The sequence below is a fragment of the Myodes glareolus genome, chromosome 10 (assembly GCF_982192425.1).
Source record: "Myodes glareolus chromosome 10, mMyoGla1.1, whole genome shotgun sequence".
In the NCBI taxonomy this organism is placed as follows: domain Eukaryota; kingdom Metazoa; phylum Chordata; class Mammalia; order Rodentia; family Cricetidae; genus Myodes; species Myodes glareolus.
In genome coordinates, this window is record NC_142035.1 from 59,747,154 (window position 1) to 59,774,872 (window position 27,719).

The 27,719-nt window shown below is 38.5% G+C and overlaps 1 protein-coding gene and 1 non-coding gene across 3 annotated transcripts in view; one reads left to right on the forward strand and one right to left on the reverse strand.

The window, feature by feature from the left end:
* Window positions 1-7,693: 7,693 nt before the first annotated feature.
* The window catches only part of Knl1 (kinetochore scaffold 1), a 66,316-nt gene continuing 46,290 nt past the window's right edge, over window positions 7,694-27,719 (reverse strand). For both annotated transcript variants that reach the window (XM_048459469.3, XM_087911298.1), the window contains exons 16-26: window positions 26,973-27,089; window positions 25,189-25,276; window positions 21,933-22,010; window positions 21,662-21,701; window positions 20,045-20,146; window positions 17,396-17,496; window positions 15,613-15,681; window positions 14,752-14,861; window positions 13,308-13,426; window positions 11,311-11,433; window positions 7,694-9,531 (exon numbers count right to left, since the gene is read on the reverse strand). In XM_048459469.3, coding sequence (XP_048315426.3) covers window positions 9,432-9,531; window positions 11,311-11,433; window positions 13,308-13,426; window positions 14,752-14,861; window positions 15,613-15,681; window positions 17,396-17,496; window positions 20,045-20,146; window positions 21,662-21,701; window positions 21,933-22,010; window positions 25,189-25,276; window positions 26,973-27,089 — 1,047 coding nt within the window. In that variant the 3' untranslated portion in view covers window positions 7,694-9,431. The remainder of the gene's footprint in view (window positions 9,532-11,310; window positions 11,434-13,307; window positions 13,427-14,751; window positions 14,862-15,612; window positions 15,682-17,395; window positions 17,497-20,044; window positions 20,147-21,661; window positions 21,702-21,932; window positions 22,011-25,188; window positions 25,277-26,972; window positions 27,090-27,719) is intronic.
* Window positions 17,772-17,878, forward strand: LOC146892598 (U6 spliceosomal RNA). Its single transcript, XR_015004318.1, has one exon. It is a non-coding gene; the product is annotated as a U6 spliceosomal RNA (small nuclear RNA).

Genomic DNA, 27,719 nt, shown 5'->3' on the forward strand with positions numbered 1-27,719 from the left:
GGAGCTGTAACTTCAGCGTTTTGTTTCGTTTATGTGTTTTATCTGTGTGCTTTGAGACAGAATTTGATATACCCCAGCTTGATCTCATACTCTTTGTACCTGAGAATGACCTTAATCCTTCCCCCATATTGGTTTTCTGTGCTGGGATTGCAGGAGTGATCCACCACTATATTCTGTACTAGGACTGAACTCAGGGCTGCAGGCATGCTAGACATGCATTTCAGCATAGCTGCATGCTATATATGCCATTGCCCTCAGACAATAGGAAGCAGTCTAGAGAAAACAACGGTCACAGTCCCAAAAGTTGAGTTATGCATGGTTGTCATCATTTAAAGGGGTGGGTTACAAGTTGTTATTAGTCATAGTCAGGAAAAAAGCTAGACAAAAGAGATAAATTCAAAGATCTCTTTCTAAAGGAAGAAAGTGGGATATGATATAGAAATGATGAGATAAAAGGGTAGACTATTTAATCTAATACAAAAAACTATTAATCTCAAAATATTTTAGATTGATATGGATTTGGATTTATTGCTACAAATTTAAGGTCAATTGTGTTATGCTGAATGTATATTTTTATTCTTGTTTGGGTATTATACAGCTCATTTAAAATGTAATGTATAATTAAAAAAATACAATGGCCGGGCGGTGGTGACGCATGCCTTTAATCCCAGCACTCAGGAGGCAGAGGCAGGCGGATCTCTGTGAGTTAGAGGCCAGCCTGGTCTACAAGAGCTACATCCAGGACAGGCTCCAAAGCCACAGAGGTCATCCATAAACTTGTAGTCATATTAGGTATATTTTCAAGGTTAAACAGATATATTTACATAGACTGATGGTCTTCAAACACTTCAGAGAACTACATAATTTGACATTTAGTATGTTTAATAACCTAAGACTTTTCATAACAGTGCTTCTGACAGCACCAATTTACTTCAAAGAAGAGGATGGGGATGGGACAGTGGTGGCACACACCTTTAATCCCAGTGCTCAGGAGGCAGAGACAGGCTGATCTCTGTGAATTTGAGGTCAGCCTAATCTACAGAGGGAGTTCCAGGACACCCAAGACTAAGCAGAGAAGCTCTGTCCCAAATAAACCAAAAACAAACAACGAAGATGGGCACTGGAGAACTTCCATGCGGGGTTTGATTTCTGTAGGGCAAAAAGCTAGCCATCTGGGCAAAAACTGCCCTTGCCTCAATTGCTGACAGTAAACTGTCTAAACTGGACCATCAGGACACACAAGATAGCAACTGCCAATCAAGACAAGGTAGAGCAATCCTTCAAAGTTCTCTACTTCTCAAAAATGTCTACCAGATATACTAGGCCTGTAAGCCGAAGTTGGAAGCTCCAATGCTGCAGAACTTGAGGGTGACTATCCAGACAGCCAGAAGTTCCTGTAAGGTAACATAACCTTCCAGGGTTAAAGGGGCTAAAGGGGTTAAAGACTAAATAGTTAAAATTATAGTTTTTCTTAGTTTTGATAAAAGATAAATTAAGTATAAAACTTTAGATTCATAGAGATAAGATAGATAATAGAGTATTTTCTCTATTTTTGCCAAATACAAATGGATTGGATATTGTAAATCTTACTTGATAACTGTTTTGTTATAGTTTTACTATGTTAAAGTTAAAAATCTTCCGTTTTGATTAGACAAAAAGGGGGAAATGCTGTAGAATAACCCTTCTGTATACTCTGAAAATCTGTTGATCTTACTGTTAGTAAAAAGCTGATGGCCGATAGCTAGGCAGAATTTTTGGAAGAGAGAATGCTGGGTAAGAGACCAGAGTCGAAAGAGCCAGATGCAGAAGAAGCTGTAGGGGAATTTGTTACAGCTATAGAGTTGCAGAGATATCCTGATTTATCAGGAAACTAGATTATACTTAGAGCCACAATAAGACAGCTCTTACTGTGTGAGGGGTACAGCTACAATAGGACAGCTATGGAGGCTGGAGCCGCAATAGGACAGCTCAGCCCTGGAGGACAGGTGTCCTGACTATTGGGAAGCCAGGCTACCTGAAGCTGGGGTTCAGTGGGGGATGGTCTTTCGGCAGGATATAGCAATCCTGCTCTTCTGGAGAGGCAATACAGCTGAGCTCTACTCTGTTCCCTTAAGGGACCATCTTAGCAGAGCTATCTGTTTCTTCTCTGGTCCAAGAAGTTATTTTGCTAACACTCCGCTGAAGGGGAAGCCCCTGAAGAAATGTAGCAGTCTCCTCCAGCTCCGGGGGAAAGTTGTTACTTTTTCTGCTTAGCCTTGCTCAGCCCCCTCTAAGGAGCGTCCTAGCAAGGTTCTGTTCTACTCTGCCTTATTCAGGCTCCCTAAGGGAACATCTCAGCAAGGTTTTTAGCTCAGTCCCCTAAGGGACATCCCAGCCAGGATCTTCTATTCTTCACCAGCCAATGAAGATCTTTACCTAAGACTCTTTTGAGAAAAAAGATTTATTTGATAGGAGTCCAGGAGAGTAGCCACCTCTGCCAGGGAGGGATAAATAGTAGCCCTTAACTGAATGGGCAGAGAGGCTTATATAGGGCTTCTTGGGGTGTGGGGGGAGGGAGACTTTTCCCAGGAAGAAGAGGGATTAGTTTTTCCCTGCTCAGGGATTGGTCAGCGGCAGAGATTGTGTTTCTTTCACTGGCCCCTTTTTAGCTTTTTGACTCTTAAGGACCAGGGTATATTTCTTTCACTGGCTCTTATTCTAGAGACAAACTGTGTTTCTTTGATACTAGTTTCAGAGCCAGGGGCTGGAGAGATGGCTCAGAGGTTAAGAGAACTGACTGCTGTTCCAGAGGTCCTGAGTTCAATTCCCAGCAACCACATGGTGACTCACACCCATCTATAATGAGATCTGGTGCCCACAACACTACATACATAATAATAAAATTTAAAAAAAAAAAAAAGAAAAAGAAACTAGTTTCAGAGCCAGGGCACTTATCTTTAGTCCTGGGTCAGGGATAAAGATGTTTCTTTCCCTGGCTCAGGTCTCAGATCCAGGGTGTGTTTCTTTCACTGGCTCTGTGTTCAGAGTCTGGGTACCCTGGGATTGGTTGGTTTCCTGCTCCACTTGTCCCTTTTACACTATAGAAGCAACATGGGAAGTTCATAGATGTCATAAACGAGCCTCGGGGCAGCACATGGATTAATAGGAATGGTTTGATTTAAATTGTAAAAGCTGCCTGGAGACAAGCCTAAACTATTGGTCAAGAATTTATAATTGGAAAAGCAAAAAATCCAGGATAGCCAAAACAACCCTGTACAATAAAAGAACTTCTGGAGGCAACACAATCCCTGACTTCAAACTCTATTACAGAGCTACAGTACTGAAAACAGCCTGGTACTGGCATAAGAACAGACAGGAGGACCAATGGAACCAAACAGAAGACCCAGATTATCAATCCACACATCTTCAAACACCTGATATTTGATAAAGAAGCAAAAAATATCAAATAGAAAAAAGAAAGCATATTTAACAAGTGGTGCTGTCATAACTGGATATCAACATGTAGAAGAAAGAAAATAGACCCATATCTATCACCATGCACAAAACTCAAGTCCAAATGGATCAAAGACCTCAACATAAAGCCAGCCACACTGAACCTTATAGAAGAGAAGGTGGGAAGTACACTTGAATGCATTGGCACAGAGAACCCCTTCCTAAATATAACCCCAGGAGCACAGACACTGGGAGAAACAATTAATAAATGGGACCTCCTGAAACTGAAAAGCTTCTATAAAGCAAAGGACACGGTCAACAAGACAAAACAACAGCTTACAGAATGGGAAAAGATCTTCACTAACCCCACATCAGACAGATGTCTAATGTCCAAAATATACAAAGAACTCAAGAAATTAGACACCAAAAGATCACATAATCCAATAAAAAAAAATGGAGTACAGACCTAAACAGAGAACTCTCAACAGAGGAATCTAAAATGGCTGAAAGACATTTAAGGAAGTGTTCAACATCCTTAGTCATCAGAGAAATGCAAGTCAAAACAACTCACATTCCATCTTACACCTGAAAGAATGACCAAAATCAAAAACACTGATGACAACTTATGCTGGAGAGGTTGTGGGGAAAAGGGAACACTTCTGCACTGCTGGTTGGGAATGCAAGCTGGTACAACCTCTTTGGATGTCAGTGTGGTGACTTCTCAGGAAATTAGAAAACAACCTTCCTCAAGACCCAGTAATACCACTTTTGGGTATATATCCAAAGGATGCTCAATCGTGCCACAAGGACATGTGCTCAACTATGTTCATAGCAGCTTTGTTTGTCATAGCCAGAACCTGGAAACAACCTAAATGTCCCTCAATCGAAGAATGGATAAGGAAAATGTAATACATTTACAAAATGGAGTACTACACATCAGAAAAAAATAACGACAGCTTGAATTTTGCAGGAAAATGAATGGAGTTAGAAAACATTATTTTGAGTGAGGTAACCCAGGCACAGAAAGACAATTATTACATGTACTCACTCATAGGTGGTTTTTAAACATAAAGCAAAAACAAAAACAAAAACAGCCTACAAACTACAAAAACTACAAAAGCTCCCAGAGAGCTTAGACAACAATGAGGACACTAAGAGAGACACACATAGATCTAATCTACATGGGAAGTAAAAAGTAGAAAAAGACAAGACCTGTACTCTCCTGAGTACATTGGGAGCATGGGTACCTTGGGGAGGGTCGAAAAGGGGAGGGGAGAGGCAGAGACTGGAGCAGAGAAAAATGTAGAGCTCAAAATATCAAAAAAAGAATTTATAATTAAGTCTTTGTGTGGCTATCTGGGAACTGACTGGTGGGACAGAAAAGTCCACCTACAAGCACATAAGCAGCAGCCCCTGCAAACAAAAGCAAAGACCTACTCTACTCCATCAAAGTCTACAGTTCCAGCAAAGTCCCTAAATCTTTGCTTTTTGGTACTAATCTTCCTTTTGGTACAGAAATGTACTGTTCTTGCTAACTGAGGTGTGCCAACCCAGGATGTAGTTTTTGTGCTTAAAAGCCCACCCTGAGAAAGGTTCAGGGCTGCACTTGGGTCCTGAACAGCCAGTGTAGTCACTAACACTTTCTAATCGCTTGAACCCATGTTGAGTAATGTTCACCAGATACCTCACAACACTACATCTAATGCACACATCTTGGTGCATTTGTGTGGGTTAGAGTAAAACTTACCTGAGTTGGTTCCCTCCTATCCTGTGGGTCCCAAAGATGGAACTCAGGTCATCAGGAGACAAGTACCTGCTGAGCTGGCTTGCTGGCTTACATAGCTGGCCATTTTGTTATTGGAGTTTTGAGAATCAGAACCTGGACCTGGGAAGTCCTTACAAGTTTGGCCATTGCCTCAGTAGGCCAATTAAAGATGTGATTGTGGGGTGGGTGGTGGTGGTGCAAGTCTTTAATCCCAGCACTCAGGAGACAGAGGCAGGTGGGTATCTGTGAGTTCAAGGCCAGCCTGGTCTACAAGAGCTAGTTCTAGGGCAGGCTCCAAAGCTACAGAGAAACCCTGTCTCAAAAAATCAAGAGGAAAAAAAAAAGATGTGGTTGTAAAAACCAGAAAAGGGAGCTTCATTTAATATGATCACATAGCAAACAAAAACAAAGATATCTACTGAGCCCCCAAGTCTATCTTTGGGGTGCTGACATGAGGTTTTAATTAGAAGGCAAAAGGTTTGCATAGTTAAGTAGTCGCTATCAGGTGTGGTCCCACCTATCACTGACCCATTTTTGTCTAGACTTCAGTCTCTTTCCTGCAAAGTGGTCTAACAAGTTATCAAAATTGGGTAAAATCTCCTCCTCCAACCCCAAACCAGTCTCTAGTTAGGTGTTTTCCTTCTACCAGCGTGAGACTCCTAGGGAAGTAACAATTTTGGTGGGCTCATTGACTTAACAGTCCAATAGCAAACAGAAGGGACACAAGTCATTTTGTTTTTGTCAAGACAGTTACAAGACAGAAAAAATAATTTAGGATCTAGTTAATTGTACTTTACGAGCCGGTGGCCGTGCCAGAGAATGGGATTCAGGGTATACGCACAGCAGGAGGCAACCCCTTAATGGATAATTCTCATTCAGGCAAGGACCCTAAGAACACAGATCCTGGAATGTCTTTTGCTTTGCTGGGCTTTTACATGTTTGCTGTTGCTATCGTTCTCCGATATCTGGCATGGTTGAACTGGCTGTGGGGAGATTCCCCCACTGCCTGTTGTGTAATGTGTTTATCTCATGGAAACATCCTGTTCTACTGGGCGCATTTACCTATGATTCCTCCCTTACTTGTGCTGTCTAATTGATAATAATGTTATCTTATACACAATTTTGATGAAAGAAAGTAACCACAAGGAAATGTTACACAGGTAGAACTTATGAGTTTCATTTAAGGAGCTACACAGGTCATAGCTCAAGTTAACGATTAAAACAATTGAAACAGGCTGACTCAAATTCCTTTAATCTTAATGCTGAAAGACAAAGTCACAGGTTTCACTATGCATCCTTAGCTGAAAGAAAACATTTTTACCTGTATTCTGTAGGAATTTAGTAGAATCACCATATGGAATAAAAGGTAGAATGAACAGATGATTTTAGAAGTACTCTGGAGAATCCTTGTGAAAAACAACGATTATTTTGCTAAAGGGGCTGAGTCCATTCCATGACTTTGGTCACAAAACATCTCAGGTACATCTGAGGCTCTTGTATTATTGTGCATTGCACACAATGCATAGTAAAGGACTAGAATCATGGAGGCATGTGATGGTCACCTTCAGTAAGACGTTAAATTAAGGTTAGGGACTTTGGTATGAGGAAATATTCTGTGTAACAATAAATACGCCTTTGTACAGTTATTTGGGGTCCAATCCAAGCCCAGACTGTCCCAGTTCAGCCCATCTGAAGAGTCTGAACCTTTCTGCTGTCACCTAGGCCTTAAAATTTCATCTTGGAGTGCCTTTGTTTATCGAATCGACAATGAAAGAACATGAACAGAATACAAAGGAATAGAGAATAAAAAAGGAAACCATCAAGAGTATGTATGTTTTTCTCTAATCCCCTCAAATATAAAAGTTCAGTAACTCACCGACACTGTGGATTTCCCCTCGAGCCCTATGCTTCCTGGTGGCTGGCCCTCCAGGCGATAAAAATTATAAGAAAATTTTCCAGCCAGGCGGTGGTGGCACACGCCTTTAATCCCAGCACTCGGGAGATAGAGGTAAGCGGATCTCTGTGAGTTTGGGGCCAGCCTGGTCTACAAGAGCTAGTTCCAAGACAGGCTCCAAAGCTATAGAGAAACCCTGTCTCAAAAAACAAAACAAAACAAAAAAACTTTTCATTTATTTGTTTTGTTTCTGGAGACAGGGTTTCTCTGTGTGTGTATCCCTGGCTATCCTGAAACTTGGCTCTGTAGACTAGGCTAGCCTCTCAAATTCAGAGATTCATCTACCTTGGCCCACTGAGTGCTAAGAATTACAGGAGTGTACCACTATACCCAGTGAAAATATCCTTTTTTTTAAAGATTTATTTATTTATTATGCATACAATGTGCTGTTGGCATGTATGCCTACATGTCAGAAGAGGGCACCAGATCTTATTATAGATGATTGTGAGCCACCATGTGGTTGCTGGGAATTGAACTCATTGAGCCATCTTTCAAGCCCCACCACAAAAATACTCTTAATAGATATACTAATTATAAAGGAGTTCAAGTAATCAATGCACTTTAATAATGAAAGGAAATCCTCTAAAATTAATAAAAGAGAAACTTAGAAAATACAAAAAGTTGTCAAAATTCTAAGTAGAGGAAAACACAAATACCTATATAAATACAATTACATACTCCAAACCTAGATACCACCATTATAATCAAAATCATTCTTGGAGCGCGTTCTCAAATTTAGAAAATATATAAGAAAACCTGCTAAACATATAGGGAAAAAATAATTCCAATTCAGAAGGATAAATTAAATTTTACAGGAAGCAGATAATACTGATAACTTTACAAGTTTTATTATGGATCTCTAACATTTAATTTTATAGTCAAAAGAGTTTTGTGTTGACTTTTGAAACCTAAAAGACTGTCATCTTTTAATGTATATATAGCTCAGAAATAAAAACAGAAAAAGTAAGATAACATTTGAGAAACTAAAAGGACTTTACCCTGATATAAAAAGATAAAATTTAAGACAAATTAACTTTAAAATGTAAACATAGTTTAGAATTAAATATAAAAGAAACAAAAGTTAGCATGATTAGAATTTGACTAGTACTTGGGGAAAAGTCCTTTTCCATTTGTCCACCTCAGAAATAATACTATGCATTTACTAAACAACTGATATATTGCTTTTGTACATGAAAAAAAATGTAGCTTCAGGAAGCAATAGTTTTTATGATTGTGAGAAACCAGTATTGCAATATGATATTGCTTCAAATGATACTAATAAAAAATGGTTAAAATTCTAGTTATAAAGTATTCTTTATAATGAAAGAACTAGCATACACCAAAGGCATATTATCTGTTTACTACATAGATCATATATCACAAACACAAAAACATTAAAATATTTACATAATATAGCAAAATGAATGAATTTTTCCTAGAAAGAGTACACTTAAGAATACATTAATAGACACTGTAGAAAAAAATACCAAGACTGTCAAGAGAAGATGGCCACCATTTCAAAAGTTGAGTGCTTCTGCTTTCTCTTAATAGCATTTCTGAAATGGGGAAAGAGGCTGAGTAGTTTGTGGATAAGGCATTTTTTAGTTCTTATTGAGAAAATTTCACTCTGTTGACGATACTGGTCTGGAAGTCATGAGATCAGTTGTCCCCGTTACCGTATTCTGTAACAAGCTGAGATGTTTCTACTCTAGACAAGGCCATGAGTGCACAGAAGCTCTGAATAGGGGGCAGTGGTTAATCTTTGTATTGGTCGTCCTACTTCCTCGTAAAAGCTACTACTTAGAGCTTACAGTAAGGGAAAGAGCACAATGTTTAAAAAGAATTATTTCTGTAGTATTAACCCTAGGACTTCATTATACAAGGTAAGTGTTCCATCCATGCATTAGATTAGGGCAAATTTCCCACATGTCTAGTTACTTAACCTTGGGTATAAGGATAAGAAAGTTGATAAATACTATTTGAGACCTCACCATTTTTGACTAGGTATTTCAAAACTAATGATACAAATTAACTATGACATCATCAGGAGGCACTTTGCTAGTTTTATATGATGTTAAGGATAAACAGCAACGGTGACCCTGAAGTATCCGTTTTCTGTTTGTCTATTTAGACCACGTCTCATAGACAGCCCATGGTGCCCTGACATTGTGATCTTATCTCACTCAAATCCTGCAATTATGAGAATGCACCTCTAGGCCTGGGTACATGCATTTTTCCTTAGTTGATATAGCTGTGATCCGTGGGTCTTATGGTAAAATTTCAGTCCTTAAGTAGATGTTGGTAAATTTGCTTGACCACATTCTTCAGGTAGTTGTCCTCTAAAGGCACCTTAGATATAATTGTAGCGATTTCATCGTGGCTACAAAAGACAAAAAGGTATTGATTACTTTTCCTGAAAACTTACACCTGTCTCCAATTCAGAGCTATTCATTTCCTTGAATATTACTTCTTAAGTTCCTAGGAAGCACAAAAGGATATTTCTGGAAATAAGCAGAACTTTAATAGAAACTGTTCTGAATATAATTATAAAGTATCTTGACCTGGTTGCTTTTCTGTTGTTGTTTGCCTATTGTGCTAGAGATTAAACACAGGCCCTTGTACATGTGAAGCAAGCATTCTACTACTAGGTTTTGTCTCCAAACTCCCCGATTGCTTTCAAATTAAATTTTTAATTATGTGTATCTATGTGTGTAGGAATATGTGAGAGCACATGTCAGAGCAGATGCTAGAGCAGGCCAGAATAGGGCACTGAGTTCCCTGGAGTTAGAGTTACAGGTGGTTGTATGCTTTCTATGTGGGTGCTGGAAACTAAACCCAGGACTTCTGGAAGAACAGCAAGAATGCATAACTACTGAGTTATCTCTCTAGCTTCTGCTTCCCCTACCCCCACCATGTTTTTGTGTTTGTGCATGTATGCACATAAGTGTTCCTGTAGATGTGGGGGGTATAGAGCAGAGGTAGACACAGTGTGCTTTCCTTAGTTGCTCTACAACTTATTTTTTGAAACAGGTCTTTCAGTGATTGGCTAGACTGACTGGCTAGTGACTCTTGGGGTCCTGTTGCTTCTACCCTTCCAAGAACTAGATTTGTGGATACGTGCCACTGCACCATGTTTTTACTTGTGCGGTAGGCTCTTTACCAACTGAGCTATCTCCCTGGTCTCCAGGTGAATTTCTTTATTTTTTCTTTAAAGATTTATTTATTTGGGGCTGGAGAGATGGCTCAGTGGTTAAGAGCACTGACTGTTCTTCCAGAGGACCGGGGTTCAATTCCCAGCACCCACATGGCAGCTCACAACTGTCTAAAGATCCAGTTCCAGGGGATCTGACACTTCACACCAATGCACATAAAATAAAGTTAAATAAACCATAAAAAAAAAACAACCCTCCAGACCTTAGCAAATGTCCTATGGGAGTCAACATTAGTTTCACTCGTTTAAAAAAAAAAAAAAAAGATTTATTTATTTATTTCTTATGTATACAACAGTTTGCCTCCATGTATGCCCACACGTCACCAGATCTCATTACAGATGGTTGTGAGCCACCATGTGGTTACTGGGAATTGAACTCAAGACCTCTGAAAGAGCAGCCAGTGCTCTTAACCACTGAGCTATCTCTCCAGCCCCCGGGTGAATTTCTTTAGTCACAAACTCTAAACTATTGTTATTTGCTGATGAATTTAAGGAGCACAGATTCTAATATTTCATAGTGTTGTCGAAAAAGTTATACAGTAGATCATGGTCTAATGGAGATGATCTTGAACTTCTGATCCTGCTACCTCTTCCTCTATGGAGGGTGGGATTACAGGTATGCAGCACCACTATTTTCAACTTGTATGGTGCTGAGAATGTAAGCCAGACCTCTGTGCATGCTACTAAACTGAGTTACTTCTCCAGTTTCAAAATTTTAGTTTTTTGATTCGTGTCTTAAGGAGAAGCCATCATAAAAGACTGGACTCCAGCATCCACATGTGACAATAATATCACTGACTTTAGAAGAACAAATATTAGAAAAGAAAGTCGGAAAGAAGTGACACTTATCTCTCAGTATATTTACTGACACTTTCAAGGACCTTTGGGATGAAATAAGAGGTGTACAAAAACAAGCTGGAACTTCTGCTGGGCTGGATATTTACTTACCTCGTGTTCCCAAGGTGATTTTGAATGGCGAATGGCGGTGGGACGAAGGGATACTGGGCTGAGAGAGACAAAGTTATCTCAAATTTTGCAAATGCTGCAATGCTGGAGAATAAAAGTCTTAATCTATAAAAGACAAGATACACAATTAAAAATATAAAACTAAAATAGATTAAAACACGAATACATTTTTCTTTTATATTTGCATGTGAAACAGGTGGCTGTTACTCTTTGTCTTATCAAATAGAAAAGAACATAAAACTGGAGCAAGAAATTATAAAAAAAGATATTATAATAGTTATTTCCTAATCGACAGCAATATAATATATTAAGAGTATGGGGGGGGTGATTGTACAATTATGTACATGCACAGTATGTGTGGAGCTCAGCATCTTGGGTACTGACCCTCAAGCACCTTCCACCTTTGTGTGAGCCAGGGTCTCTCAGTGGTCTGGAATGTCATCACAAAGTCTAGGATAGCTGACTCTCAAGACTCCAAGGACCCATTTCTCTTTGCTTACACTCATGCCACTGCTAGGATTACAAGTGCAGGCTATGATACTAGGCCTTTTCCCTTTCCGTTTTTCCTCCTGAGAAAGGATCTCTTTATATAACCCGAGCAGTCCTGGAACTTGCTATATAGACAAGCCTAGCTTCAATTCAGAGATCCTGATTCTGTCTCCATAATTCTGGGATTAAAGACACACACCACTATGTCTGGTTCATAGTGGACTTTTTAAAGCAAGAGTTCAGAGAGTCTGAACTCAGGTCTTCACACTTGCAAGTCAAGTGTATTGCTGACTGAACTCAGAGTTCATTTTTTGGTAATCCTTGGCACACTCTGGAGGTTAAGGCAGGAAGATGACAATATTTTGAGGTCAGTTTGGGTTACAATGTGAGTTGCTCCTGGGAGAACAAAGTGATGGCCCAGTGATTAAGGTGCTTCCTACACTTCCAAAGGAATGCAGTTCAGTTCTCAGCATTTGTATCAGGTAGTTCGCAACTGCCTTTAACTCCAGGCTCCAGGGGATTCAATGCCTTCTGCTAGCCTTTCAATCATGGGACATACAGTTACATACACACGCATACACACACAGAGAGACTTAAAATAGAAAAACAAAAAAGCCAAGTGGAATGGTACATAATCCCACTATAATTCCAGTACTTGAAAGGCAGACGTAGACTGGGCATTAGCAGGACAATGTGGACAGCATCTCAAAAAATTACGTTCTTGACAAGTTATCTAAATCCTAACTTTGATTATCTCAGATGTGACCTTACTTAGAATTCAGGCCATGGTGCTGTCGAGAGGGCTGAGCAGTTAAGAACGCTGGCTGCTCTACCAGAGGACCAGCACCAGTGTGACAATTCACAACTGTCTGTAATTCCAGTTCCAGGGAATCTAACACCCTTATATACATACACATGTAGGCGAACACCAAAGCAGATAAAGAAATTGTTTAAAAGGAAGAAATAGGGTCACTATTAATTTAAGATAAGATGAGGTCCTTTGTCTGGCATGACTGGTACCCTTATTAAAAAGAAAATTTAGATATAGGGCTGGAGAGATGGCTCAGCAGGTAAGAACACTGGCTGTTCTTCCAGAGGTCCTGAGTTCAATTCCCAGCAACCACATGGTGGCTCACAACCATCCATAATGAGATCTGGTATACGCTTCTGGCCTGTAGGCAGACATGTATATATACTGTATACAAAAAAAAAAAATTAGATATAGACATAATCAAAGAATACCATGTGAGAATGAAGATAGATATCAAAGTTATGCATTTAGGTTCCCCAAACTGCCAGTAAACTACCAGAAGTTAGGAAAAAGGCATGGAAGAGAAAAAGTTGTTCACAGCCCTTAGACTACCATCCCTATCAACAATGACCCCAAACTTCTAGCCTCCAGAACGTGAAATCAGTTAACTTTCTACTATATAAACCACTCAGCTTATAATACATTATTATAACAGCTACAGGGAACTGATTATACTCACTCAGTATTATTCACATTTATATCCATTAGGCTATAATTTGGCCCCCATCTCTTTAAAAATTCAATCTCTTCTCCAAGAAGTCTGCAATGGTTTACCACTAGTGAGAGTTCTTGAAGCATCTAGGGGAAAAAAAATGACTTTGTGTAGGTGTGTATGCAAATATACTGAACACATTATTTTGAGGTTTACAGATACAGCTCAGTTAGGAGTTAAGGCCTAGCCGCTGGAAAGGTGGCTCAGTAGTTAAGATTTTTAGAGGACCTAGCATCCACAAGATGGCCAACAATCGTCTGTAACTCCTGTTTGAAGAGAATCTGATACCTTCTTCTGGCCCTCGTCATGCAACACACACATGCACTCACAGATATATATGTAGGCAAAACATCTATGTAACTGAAATATAAAATAAATCTAACCAGGTGGTGGCGGTGCATTCCTTCAATCCCAGCACTGGGGAGAGAGGGGCAGGCGAATCTCTGAGTTTGAGGCCAACCTGGGCTATAAAGTGAGTTCCAGGATAGGCAAGTCTACAAAAAGAAACCCTGTCTAGAATCAATGAATGAATAATAAATAAATAGATAAATAAATAAATAGGAAGAGACAATCTGGGCTTAGCACTCACAAAGCACTGGGTTTGATTCCCAGAACTATATAAATGATGCATGGTAGTGCATGTCCATAATCCCAGCACTTTGGGCAGTGAAGACAGGTAGGTAGGTAGGTAGGTAGGTAGGTAGGTAGATCAAAAGTTCATGGTCTTGAGGCCAGTCTGGTCTACAAGAGCTAGTTCCAGGACAGGCTCCAAAGCTACAAAGAAACTCTGTCTTGAAAAAAAAAAAACCAACAAAAAACCAAAAAAAAAACAAAAAACAAAAAAATAAAAAAAACCCAACACCCCTCCCCCAAAGTTCATGAGTTGGGTGGTGGCGGCACCCAATAATCAGGAGGCAGAGACAGGCAGATCTCTGTGAGTTCGAGGCCAGCCTGGTCTACAAGAGCTAGTTCCAGGACAGGCTCCAAACCTATAGAGAAACCCTGTCTCAAAAAACCAAATCATAATCATCCTTGGATATATATGTCAGAATAAGCTACTAAGAGCCTGTCTCAAAACAAAACCAACTAACAACACCACTCACACTATTTTGAATGTGAACTAAAAGTCTTGATTACAAAAAGAAAACTGCTGGGGCATGATGGCACATGACTTTAATTCCAGTAGAGGCAGACAAATCTTTGAATTCGAGGCCAGCCAGGTCTACACAACAAGTTCTAGGACACACAGCAAAACCCTACCTCAAACAAACAAAAAGAAAAAAGAAAGCAACTTTTCAGTGTTTAATAATCCCCAAAATATTGAACAACTAAATATAATTTCAGGATGCTATAATAATTTCAGTTCTGCTGTTTGGGACAAATAGTATAAGATCGCTTCATCAGACTTTACCTGGGGTACCTGATGTTGTGTTGTGCATTTCTTCTTCCAGGACTCCTGTTCCTCAATGTACTGAAAAATTAGCTTATGAACTAAAAGGGAGGAAGGAGGAGCTTTATGTTCTGAAGAAGGAAAAGAATAAAAAATAAGGGTATTATTTATGCATTTTAATAAGGTATATTATATAAACTAGAAATATTTTCAAACTATTAAGTTCACAAGTATTTTTTTTTCTTTTTCCTTCCTTCTTTTTCTTTTCTTTTTTAAAATCAAGACAGGGCCTCTCTGTGTAGTCCTGGTTATCCTGAAGCTTGCTTTGTAGGTCAGGCTGTCCTTAAACTCAGAAATCTGCCTATCTCTGTCTTCCAAGTGCTGGGATTAAAGGAATAAGCCACCACCACCCAGCTATTTTTTATTTTCAAACAAGTGAATAAAATATTCAGGTACATAAGATAGTTTATAAAGCTTTAAGCTTAAACTTATAGACCAGTGCTTGAATTTAAATGCAACATATTTCTGTGTTCAAATCTAGGTTTTCTTTACTATATAAGTAATTGTATGCACAACACTTAATTTTTCTGATCTGTAGTTTCCTAACTGGTAAACAGAAAATAATATCTATTTATAGTTCTGATACAAGTAATACATGTGCTTGGTATAGATTAAATACTCATAGTGCTAATTTCAAATATAGAAATACCTATTATTAATCAATGTTTAATATCTAGTAGTAATATAATAATTTCTTTTAAAATATACTGAATATTTAGCGTACTATACAAGGAGTTTTATGTCTAAAACACACTTTAAGAACAAATTATTATACCTATAAGTTACTAACAAAATTTGGAGGCTTAAATGTTTTGAACTTACCATCTAACATAGACTGAAAATTGAGCTCATCAATCTTCCTGTAAGGCTTGTCCAAGAAAGGGAGACCAACTAAGGAGAATCAGAAAAAGATTTTTCTTTACCCTATAATTTCATAGGGATCTTACATAGCCTATGTTGTCTTCAAAGCCTATGCAAGCTGAGGATAACCCTGGATTATCGATTTTCTTTTTCTTTCTTCATTTCTAACTATAGCTACTTAGTATCTTTCCTTATATGCAGTGCTGGAGATTGAACCATGGGTTTACATGAAAGTCAGGCACTGAGCTATATCCCCAATTACAAATATTTCTTTTTTTCTACTTTAGAAACCGATTCTTCCGAGGGAGCAGGGTTCTTATAGGCAGCTGAAAGCTTACCCTTCAGTCATATTATTTCCTATATGGTAAAGGCTCCCCTGTTCAATGACATCAATTAAGAGGTCAATGAAAGAAATTAAACTGCAGAACTTAGCTATATTTATAAAGATTTTTTTTCCTTTACAAAGAAACTTTAGACTAGGGTATATCTTCATCTTGTTTGTTTCTTCATTTCTGGGGACAGGTTCTCTCTATGTACTTCTGGCTCTCCTGGAAATGCCTTCAAACTTGGGTATATCAAAACCAATTTATAAGCTAGGCATGGTGCCAGGTGTCTTTGATCCCGGAACTCACGAGGCAGAGTCAGGTGAATTTCTGAGTTTAAGGTGGCTTGGTCTACATGGTGAGTTCCAGCACAGCCAGGGCTACACGGAGAGTCTGTCTCAACACTTTCAAAATAAACAAACAAAAACACAAAAAAACCCACAACCCCTAGAGATTTCTAGGTACTCTTATTGGTTTATCTGTCTACAGAGAACTTTTTATTCTTTTCTTTTTCTTTCTTCCTTTTTTTTTTTTGAGACCACGTTTCTCTGTTGTAGCCTTGGCTGTACGACCAGGCTGGCCTCAAACTCACAAAAATCCACCTGTCTCTGCCTCTCAAGTACTGGGACTGAAAGCATGTGCCACTATTGCCTTACTTATACAGAGAACTTTTAAGAGGATTACTTTTTTAACTCCTCCTCCCCACAATGCTCAAGATGGAACTCAAGGCCTTGAGTATACCAGGGCAAGTACTTTATCACTAAGCTATATCCCTAGGCAAGGACTTCACTATTAAACACAAATATCAAATCATTTAAGAACAACAGTCATTTTTAACACACACAAAGTTGGGAGAGGAAGAACATGAGTTGGATAGGGAGAATTTTATCATCTAAAAGAACTCAACCCCAGCTGTATTTTTACTCTATTGTTTGTTTTTGCCTTCTGAGATAGGGACTTCCCACACAGCACATGATCCTACCTCAGTCATCCCACCATGCTCAGCTCTTTTGTCCTGGGATAGCAATAGAGCATAAATTTGGCAAGTAGTCCCTGGGTCAGTGTCTAGCAAACTTCCCCAAATTAGTATCACTAAAGTAACTGACCTTCCTAAGATTCTCACCAGTATCACCATTTTGTTAGTTATCATTATAATTAAATACAAGTTTTTCTAAAAATTTATTATGTATACAGTACTCTGCCTGCATGTGTCCCAGAAAGCCAGAATATGGCACCAGATCTCACTGCATATGCTTGTGAGCCACCATGTCGTTGCTGAGAATTGAACTTAGGACCTCTGGAAGAGCAGTCAGTGCTCTTAACCACTGAACCTTCTTTCCAGCCCCAAATACACATTTTTATCTTTAGTGAGTGCAGTCATTCATTTCTCTGAAGAGGATTATTTTAGTTTTGCTACTTACCTACTGGTTCTCCAAAGGTGATGGTAAGTTCTATTGTGTCATAAACAAAGGTAAACACAGCTTGATCATCACTCCACTCAATGACATCCCACTCAGACAAACTAAAGAAGGTTAAAAAAGATAAAACAAATGAGTGTATCCTTTCCTTTTTCCTTCCCAGGGCTGGGGATCAATCCAGGAAATTACTAGCCCAAATGAAGAATTTCTGATACAATTCAAATAGTACCGATGGCAGCTACTGTTTTTGTTCCTCACAGGATTGAAAAATAATATTTCAATTTAAATAATCTGAATGGCCAGGTAGAGGTGGTTTGCACATTTTCAATTCTAACCCTAGGGAGTCTGATACAATGAGATGTCTCAAAATACAAAAGAAGTAACTACTTTGGCAACACACATACTAAAACAAGAAGAATATAGAGAAGATTGGTGTGACCCTTGTGCAAAGATAATACAAAAATATGTGTAACATTCCATATGAACATATGAAGTCTGATCACCAATGAGGAACTTTTTAGGAAAAATAACATAAAACAAAACCCTCAAAAAAATAATACGATTGCCGGGCAGTGGTGACACACGCCTTTAATCCAAGCACTCGGGAGGCAGAGGCAAGGAGTTCTCTGTGAGTTTGAGGCCAGCCTGGTCTACAAGAGCTACTTCCAGGACAGGCACCAAAGCTACAAAGAAACCCGGTCTTGGTAAAGAAAGAAAGAAAGGAAGGAAGGAAGGAAGGAAGGAAGGAAGGAAGGAAGGAAGGAAGGAAGGAAGAAGAGAAAAGAAAGAAATATGATGATTCAATCTTTTGGGTTTGTTGGTTTTTGTTTTTTCATGACAGAGATTTTCAGTAGCTATGGAGCCAGTTCTGGAACTTGTGCGGCGGATTGTATAATCTTATACTTTGTTGGTCTAGTACATGCTATGTACATGTGGCTGATCAAGAACATATAGCAATACTCCTGCCTTTGCCTCCCAAGAGCTGAGATTACAGGTATATTCAATCATACTTGACTCAGTCTGAAGTATTTGAAAGAACTTAATCTTGAGTCATATATTGGGGAAATAAATGAATTAAAGTTTGGATTTTTTTTTTCTCTGATTTTTTGACACAGGGTGTAACATGAGGGGTTGGCTTGTTGGGGTATCTGTCCCGCCCAGTACCCCACAACCGGCAAGTCCCAAAGAAAATCACACATAGTCTACATTAGGCTATAAACTGATTGGCCCTTAGCTCTGGCTACTTATTAGCTCTTATAACACATATTACCCCATTATCCTCATCTACATTAGCCACATGGCTCAGTACCTTTTCTAGCTGGGCAGTTCACATGTTGCTTCTTCGGTGGTCTGGGCAGGAATGGAAAGGGAGCTTCCTGCTTCCTAGAATACTCCCGGTCTCTTTATTCCACCTCTACTTCCTGTCTGGTTTTCCCGCCTATACTTCCTGCCTGGCCAATCAGCATTTATTTAAAATATGATTGACAGAATACAGACAATTCTCCCGCACCAACAGGATTTCTCTATATAACAGCCTTGGCTGTCCTGAAACTAACTTTGTAAACCAGGCTAACTTTGAATTCATAGAGAATTCTATAAATTTGCCTACCTCTGCCTGCCAGTCCTGGTATTAAAGGCATGTGCCATCACTGCCTGGATCTAATGATGTAGTTTTTAAAATATTCCTTTGTGTGTGTGTGTGTGTGTGTGTGTGTGTGTGTGTGTATGTATATATGTGTGTGTCTGAGTGTATGTATGAGTATAACAAGTATGCAGGAGACTGCTGAGGTCAGAGGACATCAGATCCCCTGGGACTGGAGTTATAGATAGTTGTGAGCTATCATGTGGGTGCTGGAAATGAACTAGGTCTTGGACAAAACCAGTGCTCTTGACAACCAAACTAGCTCTCCAGTCTCAAAAAATATTTAAAAATTTTTTGTTTGTTTGTTTTTGTTTTTTCGAGACAAGGTTTCTCTGTAGCTTTTGGAGCCTGTCCTGGAACTAGCTCGTGTAGATCATACTGGCTTCAAACGCACAGAGATCCATCTGCCTCTGCCTCCCGAGTGCTGGGATTAAAGGTGTGCACCACCACCGGCTGGCAAGTTATTTTAAACTCAACACATGGCCCTAAATGTTTTTTACTACAGTTCGGAAGTACACTGACTTTTTTTTCAAGGCTGTACCATACTTTAGGTTCATGATTCTCAACCTATGGGTCTCAACCCCTTTGGAGTTAACGACCCTTTCACAGGGGTTACCTAAGACCATCAGAAAACACAGATATTTGTATTTATATTTTGATTCATAACAGTAGCAAAATTATAGTTATAAAGTAAGTAACATTAAAATAATTTTATGGTTAGGGGTCACCACAACATGAGGAACTGTATTAAAGGGTCACAGCATTAGGAAGGTTTGAGAACCACTGCAATAAGTTTTTAAAGTCCACAGCAATTTTTGGGTGCTGTTATGTTGTTGTGTTGGTGTTCTTGAGAAGCTGAGAACAATGATTGCTCAGACCCAGAAATTCTAGGTCAGCCTGGACAATATAGGGAAAACCCAACTCAAAACATGAAAAACCCTCCAAAAATCTGTAGCAGCATATAAGGCACAGAATAGAACAGAAATTGAATGACACCTGGTTTTTCTTACCTCGGTTGATCTAGTAATTCTTCAGTTTTCTTTGTTTGTTCTTTTATAAACTCTATCTGAGCAAGAGTCTGCGTTTTATGTGTCTCTACTTCTAAGAGCTTTCTGCAAATAAAATCAGGTGTTCACAGAAAAACAAAGTATTTGTTAGTGAGTTTAGAATAGTAACAAAACGTTATGGGGATAGGAGATGACTCAATTAATCATAAAAGTTTCCTTGTGTAAGCATAAGGACCCACGTTTGGACCCCTGGCACCTAATGAAGGCCAAGCAAGATTGTGTATGTATGTCTGTATCCTTAGTGTTGGGGGCTCAGAGAATGGCCGATCCTGGTGCTTGCTAGCTATAACCAACTGCTGAGTTCTGGGCTCAATGAGAGACTTTGTCTTAAAGGCTAAGGTAGAGAGAAGCTGGTTAAGATGGTGCACACCTTTGATCCCAGCATTCAGATGTTAGAGGCAGGCAAATCTTTATCAGTTGAAAGCCTGTCTCATCTAGTAAATTCCAAGTCGGCCAGAGGCTACATAGTGAGACCCAGTCTTAAAAAACAAAATTAAGGTGGAGAGAGACAGAGAGATATCTGATGTTACCCTTTGACTTCCACATACATGCAGGTACACACATGCACACATACACAATACATATAAACTATATACTATATGATTTATGAAGAGAGGTTATAAGTTAGATAGTTGTCAAAAAATTTTTTTTAAAATATAGGTCTTTTCAGAAAAAGTATATATCATTTCTAGATTTTAAATGCAAGAAGGTATCTTTGGGATTCTATGTTCTTAAAACATAATTATTAAAATTTTATCTTATGTTTTTTTGAGACAGGATTTCTCTGTAGCTTTGGAGCCTGTCCTGGAACTAGATTTTATAGACCAGGTTGGTCTCAAACTCTAAAATTTTACTTTTATTATAAAAATAAATGCAATATGTAGATAAGAATGTTCATCTTAAAACACAGGAAAACTATTCTGCAAGTATTTGATTTTGTTAGAACTAAATGTATTTGACAATTTTGAAAGTCTTCATTTTTTTTAAAAAAAAGTTTTATTTATTTTTTATGTATATTTGAGTTTTGCCTGAAGTTGTGAACTGCCATGTGAATCCTGAGAACTGAACCCAGGTCCTTTAGAAGGGCAGCCAGAGCTCTTAGCTGTTGAGACATCTCTCCAGTCCGAAAGCCTTTTTCTTCAACATTTTTAAAAGAAGATTTATTATTTTTAAGTGTACATGTATGTACCTGCGTGAGTTTATATGTACCATTACACGTGTGCAGGAGCCCAAGGAGACCAGAAGAAGACATCAGAAATCTTGGAACTGGAGTTACAGTTGTCAGATGCCATGTGGGTGCTGAGATTCCAACCAGGGTCCTCTGGAAGAGCAGTCATCTTCCCATCCCCTTAGAATGTATTTTTAATTTACTTTCATTACACCTTTGTGTCTGTGCATGTCTATGTGTGTGTGTTTGAGATAGGATCACTATGTAGCCTTGGCTATGGCTAGCCTGAAGCTCCTCATGTAGACCAGGCGGGCCTAAAATGCATAGAGATTAAATCATGATTCACCACATCTGGGAATTTCATAATTTTTAACATCGAATTGTCAGCTGACCTTTGGAGCTCCTCCTCTTCAGTTTTCAACTGTTCCAGTTCTGTGAAATAAAACAAAACAAGCATAAAAAGGACACCAGAAGAAAGTCACCACAAAAATCATCTAGTTTACAGGAAATTCTGACCTAATCTCATTTAACATATAAATGAACACAAAATTGTTTTCCTTGTTGGACTTATCTTTCTTTGTTGAGACAGTCTCCTGGACTGCTGGGATAAAAGTATGCACAAGCAAACCCTGCTGGACTGACCTCCTTATCTAAGTCAGTTACCTTTCTCTGCATATTTCATTTCAGAATCCCATTCGTCCATAGGGTCATCTTTCTCTTCGTTCTCCAATTTCCTAGTTTCTAAGGTAAACATCAAGCATTAGAGAAACTCAAGTCAAAAGTAATTCATTAAATATTGGAGAGAAAAAATAACAGCTGGCTCAAAATGAAGTATTGGAAATATTTACAAATACTCATCATCCTCTGCCAATAAAGCCCTGATTTATACTTTTGTAGACTTTGGTAGCAGATAAGTGAACTCTTATCTGATAAGCTAATGACAGTGATTTGTATCAAAAAAAAATTCTCTTATTAAGTGTGTGTGTGTAAGTACAAGCACTCGGAGGTCAGAAGACAACTTTGGGAATCAGTTCTTTCCTCCCATCATGAGTTCCATAAATTAGAACTCAGGTCAGCAAGCTTATGCAGCAAATCTTTCTGGCTCTTTTCTAATACTTTTGAGAATGGTTTTGCAGATAAATCTTAGGCCAGCCATAAACTTGTAATCTTCCTGCCAAAGTCTCCCAAGTAGTTAGGAAAACAGGTGTGTTACCATGCTTAGTTTATCTAAAGTTAACATTTAAAAAAATTTTTAATTTTAAAAATTTAAAAAATTTTAATTTATCTAGCCCCGCTCTCCCCTTTTTGAAGGATCTCATACTATTGGGGCTAGTCTGGAACTCAACAATGTAAACCATGCCAACCTTGCCAATCTTCATGCCAATCTTCCTCCTGCCTTGACCTCCCAAATGCTGGGATTACAGTTGTTGAGCCTCCCATACCCAATCACTTTTTTTCCTTTTCTTTCCCTTTCTTTTGAGACAGGGTCTCAAATACCTCAGGGTGGCCTTGAACTTAGTATATAACTGAGAATGACCTTGAACTTCTGTTATTTCTGCCTCAACCTTCAGAGTGCTGGGATCATAGGCATGCATTTATACCTGAATACATGGGATGGTGTTGAGGATAGAACACAGGGTTCTGTGTACCAACTAAACTACATTCATAGCCCTGTATTTAGGATGACAGTTATGTAAACAAATTCAATGGAAATGGAGACATTAAATACATGATAAAAGAAGAAATCAGTAATAACATACGATTCCTGAAAACACATAATAGAAATCAAGTTAATTTATTTAATTTTTTTTTTTAAAAGAGACAGAATCTTGCTATCTAGTACTAACTAGCCTATCTAGCTATATATAGCCTAACTATCTAGCTAGCCTAGTACTAACTATGTAGCTCAGGCTGGCCTCATTAGTAATTCTTCTGCCTCAGTCTCTTGAGTGCTGGCATTACAGGGTAGGCACTATGACATCTGGCAAAATCAGCTTAGATGGAAAGATTGGCCTTAGGGAAAAAAAGGATGAAAGAATGAATGAATGAATGAACAGACTAAAGGTCTTTTTCTTTGATATTAGAAAGTTTGAAAGTTCTAGTCTGAAGGTCTCTATTTCTTTTATTGTAAAGTAGAGAGTAAAGTAACTAAACAGAGGTAAGTTATTTTAAAACTATGAAATTCATATACTCAATAAATACAGGTCACATGTATTAGAAACTTTTATTGTGCAATCCATAAAGCTAGGGACTTAAAGTACATGGAGAAAAACATGCTAATTTTGTCTCCATGGAACTTACAATTTCTTTTAAGATTTATTCTTATTTTATGTGTATGTCTGTATATGTGTGTGTAGAAACAGGTGTGCACATTTGTGCAATTGCCTATGTGGATATGCATGTGCCTGTGGGTGCCATATATAGCTTTAATTCCAGTTTCTTTGTTTGACATTGCTAATTGTTTTTTTTTTTCCTAAAACATTTATTTTACTCAGGTAGTAGTGGTGCACACGTTTAATCCCAGCACTCGGGAGGCAGAGGCAGGCAGATCTCTGTGAGTTTGAGGCCAGACTGGTCTACAAGAGCTAGTTCCAGGACAGGCTCCAAAGCCTCAAAACCCGCCTCAAAAAAAAAAAAAATCAAAAAGCAAACGAACAAAAAACATTTATCTTAATTAACCTCTGAGACATTATACCACCTGACTCTAATTCTATTCTTCATTCCCAGGTTTTCCTTTAGCTCCTATGTTGTCCTCTCTTAGTCAACTAACCCATTGGCACCTAGGGCAGCTGATTCATGACTGCCTATAGCTCTAGTTCAGGGAATCCAACACCCTTTTATGGCATCACATGTATTCCACAGCACACATATACTTCTGACCTCCACATGTCTTTCACAGTACACGCACCCACTTCTGACCTCCACATGTCTTCTACGGCACATGTACCCACTAACACACACCAAAGCATGATGAGGGCTGGAAAAGTGGCTCAGCAGTTAGGAATAATGACCTCTCTTCCAGAGGACCAGGTGGGTGGTAGGACTCCTAGCACCAACACTACAGCTCACAACCACCTGTAACTCCAGTTCCAGAGAATCTAACACCCTCTTCTGGCCTCCATGGGCACTGTATGCATACCGTGCATATGCAGGCAAAACACCCATACACTTAAAATAAAATAATAATATATAAATCTCAAAAAATAAAGAATCTCAAAATTAAACACACTAAGAAACAAACAAGCGATTAGATTTGTGATTAGAAAACAAAACCCCCTGAATATTGGGCACAGAGGCACCCACTTATAACACCAGCACTCAGGAGGCAAGAAAGGAGGATCACAAGAGTAGCTTAGGCAAATTCTAGGCCAGCCGGGGCAACACAGAAAGACTCTGTCTCAAAAATAAGAAAAAGCAGACAAGATTATCATATGTTATAAGAGCTTTGAAAAACGACTTAATTTCTTGGGTATCTCTTCTTTATGGTGTTACAGATGATTAATTATAGTAAGTGAGGTTTTATTACTTTGTATCACTTTTTTTTTTTTTTTTTGGCGTGGGGGGTGCACTACAGCATGCCTATGGAGGTCAGAGGAAAACTTGTGAGAATCGATTCTCTTCTTCTACCACGTAGGTCCCCGGAGACCAAACTCAGGTCAACAGGCTTGGTGGTAAGCACATTTATGCACTGAGTCATCTCATTGGCCCAAAAATGGGTTTTAATTTGCTTCAATTTAAGAACTGAAGCTGCTAAACTATCATAGTAAGACCAAATTTTATACCTTATAGAAGCATTTACAGAAAATTATCCTTTAACTTTATGTAGTTTCAGGGGTTACACCTAGGGGCTTCTGCAGGATAGGCAAGTATTCTACCACTAAGTTCTATCCCCAGGCCTAGGAAAACATTAAATACTTACCTATTTCAACTTCAGTGAGACAGTTATTGAGCTTCTTAAGTATGTTGTCAATCTCATTCATTTTTATCTGAAGTTTCTTCTTTTCATTCTAAATACAAAACATTAAAGATTATAAAGCTTAACTTCCAAATTTTATAATAGTTCAGTTAATGTCATGATTATGAATAGCAAAGTTTATTTTTATTTTTATTTTTTTGGCAATACAGGGACAGAACATGCTGGTCACATGATCCTACTGCTGCTCTTTATTTCCATACATTTTTTTCATATATACAGGGTTTTGCTAAGTTGCCAAAGCTAGCCTTGAACTTGGGATATCCCTGCCCAAGTAGATAGGATTACAGGTCTGTTTTCCACACTAGCATGAACAGGCAAATCTTAAAATTAAAGTCAAGACATTTAGTCTGGACTTAAATTTTTTTTAGTTTAATTTTAATAGATAAATTAGTTCTATATTTCTCTTCATTGTAGCATTTTTTCTATATGTTTCATGACTTTATTAATATTTATTGTTTAAAAAATTTTTAAAAAGGGCTGGAGAGATGGCTCAGAGGTTGAGAACATTGGCTGCTCTTCCAAAGGTCCTGAGTTCAATTCCCAGCAATCACATGGTGGCTCACAGCCATCTGTAATAAGGTCTGGTGCCCTCTTCTGGCCTGCAGGCATACACACAGACAGAATATTGTATACATAATAATAAATATTAAAAAAAGGTTTTAAATAGATTAAATAGATATGGAAAACATTGATCAAATGCAATTATAGTCTTTTTAGTGTGCTTTTTTGCTGTTTGTTTGTTTTACTGTTGCTGAGACAGGTTCTTGCTACGTGGTACTGAAATTATGGCAATATTCCTGTCTCAACTTCCTGTAGGTATGTGCACCAGGGACAACTATTTTTAAATCTTTATTTCTGTAAAAGAAGATAGTGGGGGCTGGAGACATGGCACATAGCTGGAGACATGACTGCTCTCCAACAGGACCAAGGTTCAATTCCCAGCACCCATGTGACAGATCACAAATGTTATAATTACAGTTCCAGGGGACCCAACACCACGGCAAAACACCTATATACATAAAAATAAAAAAAGAAAATACTGTATGAGACATTTCTATACTTATTTGCTAAGTATTTTATTAAGTAGAGCTACCTTGCTTGCTTGCTCTTGTGTACATGCTTAAGTACATTGCTTCTGTTTCTCAAACAGGAAATTTAACAAATGCTAAGCAAATGTTCTACCACTGAATTATATTCTCAGTCCTATGAAGAGCCTTTTTAAAAGGAAAAGAATGAACACATGTATATACACATGCAACTGACTATGAATATAAGGAAGATAACACTGTTGTATATATTAGAGGAGAGACAGAATGACAAATAGTTTATTTCAAAATGTAATATGGAAGACAACAATATGAGGCATAGCCTATATTAGTAACTATATTTCATTTGACTTAAAATGCCAAGGTTGAAGCTTTTGATTAATAGCTTTTGATTAATTCACTTTTTACAAACAAGAATTTATCGAAGTCTCATTTATATGTCTCCTAAGAAGCATTCTTCATATTTTTTTTTTCTTTTTTTCTGATACAGGGTTTCTCTGTAGATTTTGGTGCCTGTCCTGGAACTAGCTCTTGTAGACCAGGCTGGCCTCGAACTCTCAGAGATCCGCCTGCCTCTGCCTCCCAGGTGCTGGGATTAAAGGCGTGCACCACCACCGCCCTGAGCATTCTTCATATTATAAGCTACTAGTAAATTGTTATATATTAACTATCTCAAATTACCTCAGCTGAATGCACCAATTTGTTATACAGAGCCACTTTTCCTTGGTGAGTGAAGACTTTTGTCATCTTGGTATAACGTGACTTTATTTTGTTAAGATAAATCCCATAGGTCTTCAGCTGTAGGAGAGAGTTAAAGAGCATATTATACTAAAAAAAAAATCCCACAAGTCAGATAAGGTAAGTAAGGTCTGGGAAGGTACATTAGATTGCCTGTCCTAGGTTCTAATTCCTAAAGCAAGAACTTTTCATTTGCAAATTGATTCCCTGGTTGATCTGAAACTCACTATAAAGACCAGGTTGGTCTTAAATATATGTTCTTCTAGCCTTTGCCTCCAGTGTGCTGGGATTACAGGTTAGGCCACCACAGGTAACTTCTGCATATCTATTTGAGAATATAATTAAAGACTTCAGTTTTAATTGTTAACTTTAATTCACTTGTTTTGAAAACTAGAAGATAACTGACTCTTAATTTTTTGGTTGTTTGCTTTTCAAGACAGGGTTTCTCTGTGTAGCTTTGGAGCCAGTCCTGTAACTCATTCTGTAGATCAGGCTGACCTCGAACTCACAGAGATCCAGCTGCAAACGACTCCCTAGTGCTGGGAATAAAGGCTTGTACCACAACCTGGCGACCAGCTCTTAATTAAAACAGGGTTTCTCTGTACAGCTGGCCTTGAACTCAGATTCACCTGCCTCTGCCTCCCAAGTACTGGGATTAAAGGTGTGTCAAGTAAAGTAACAGTTTCTTAT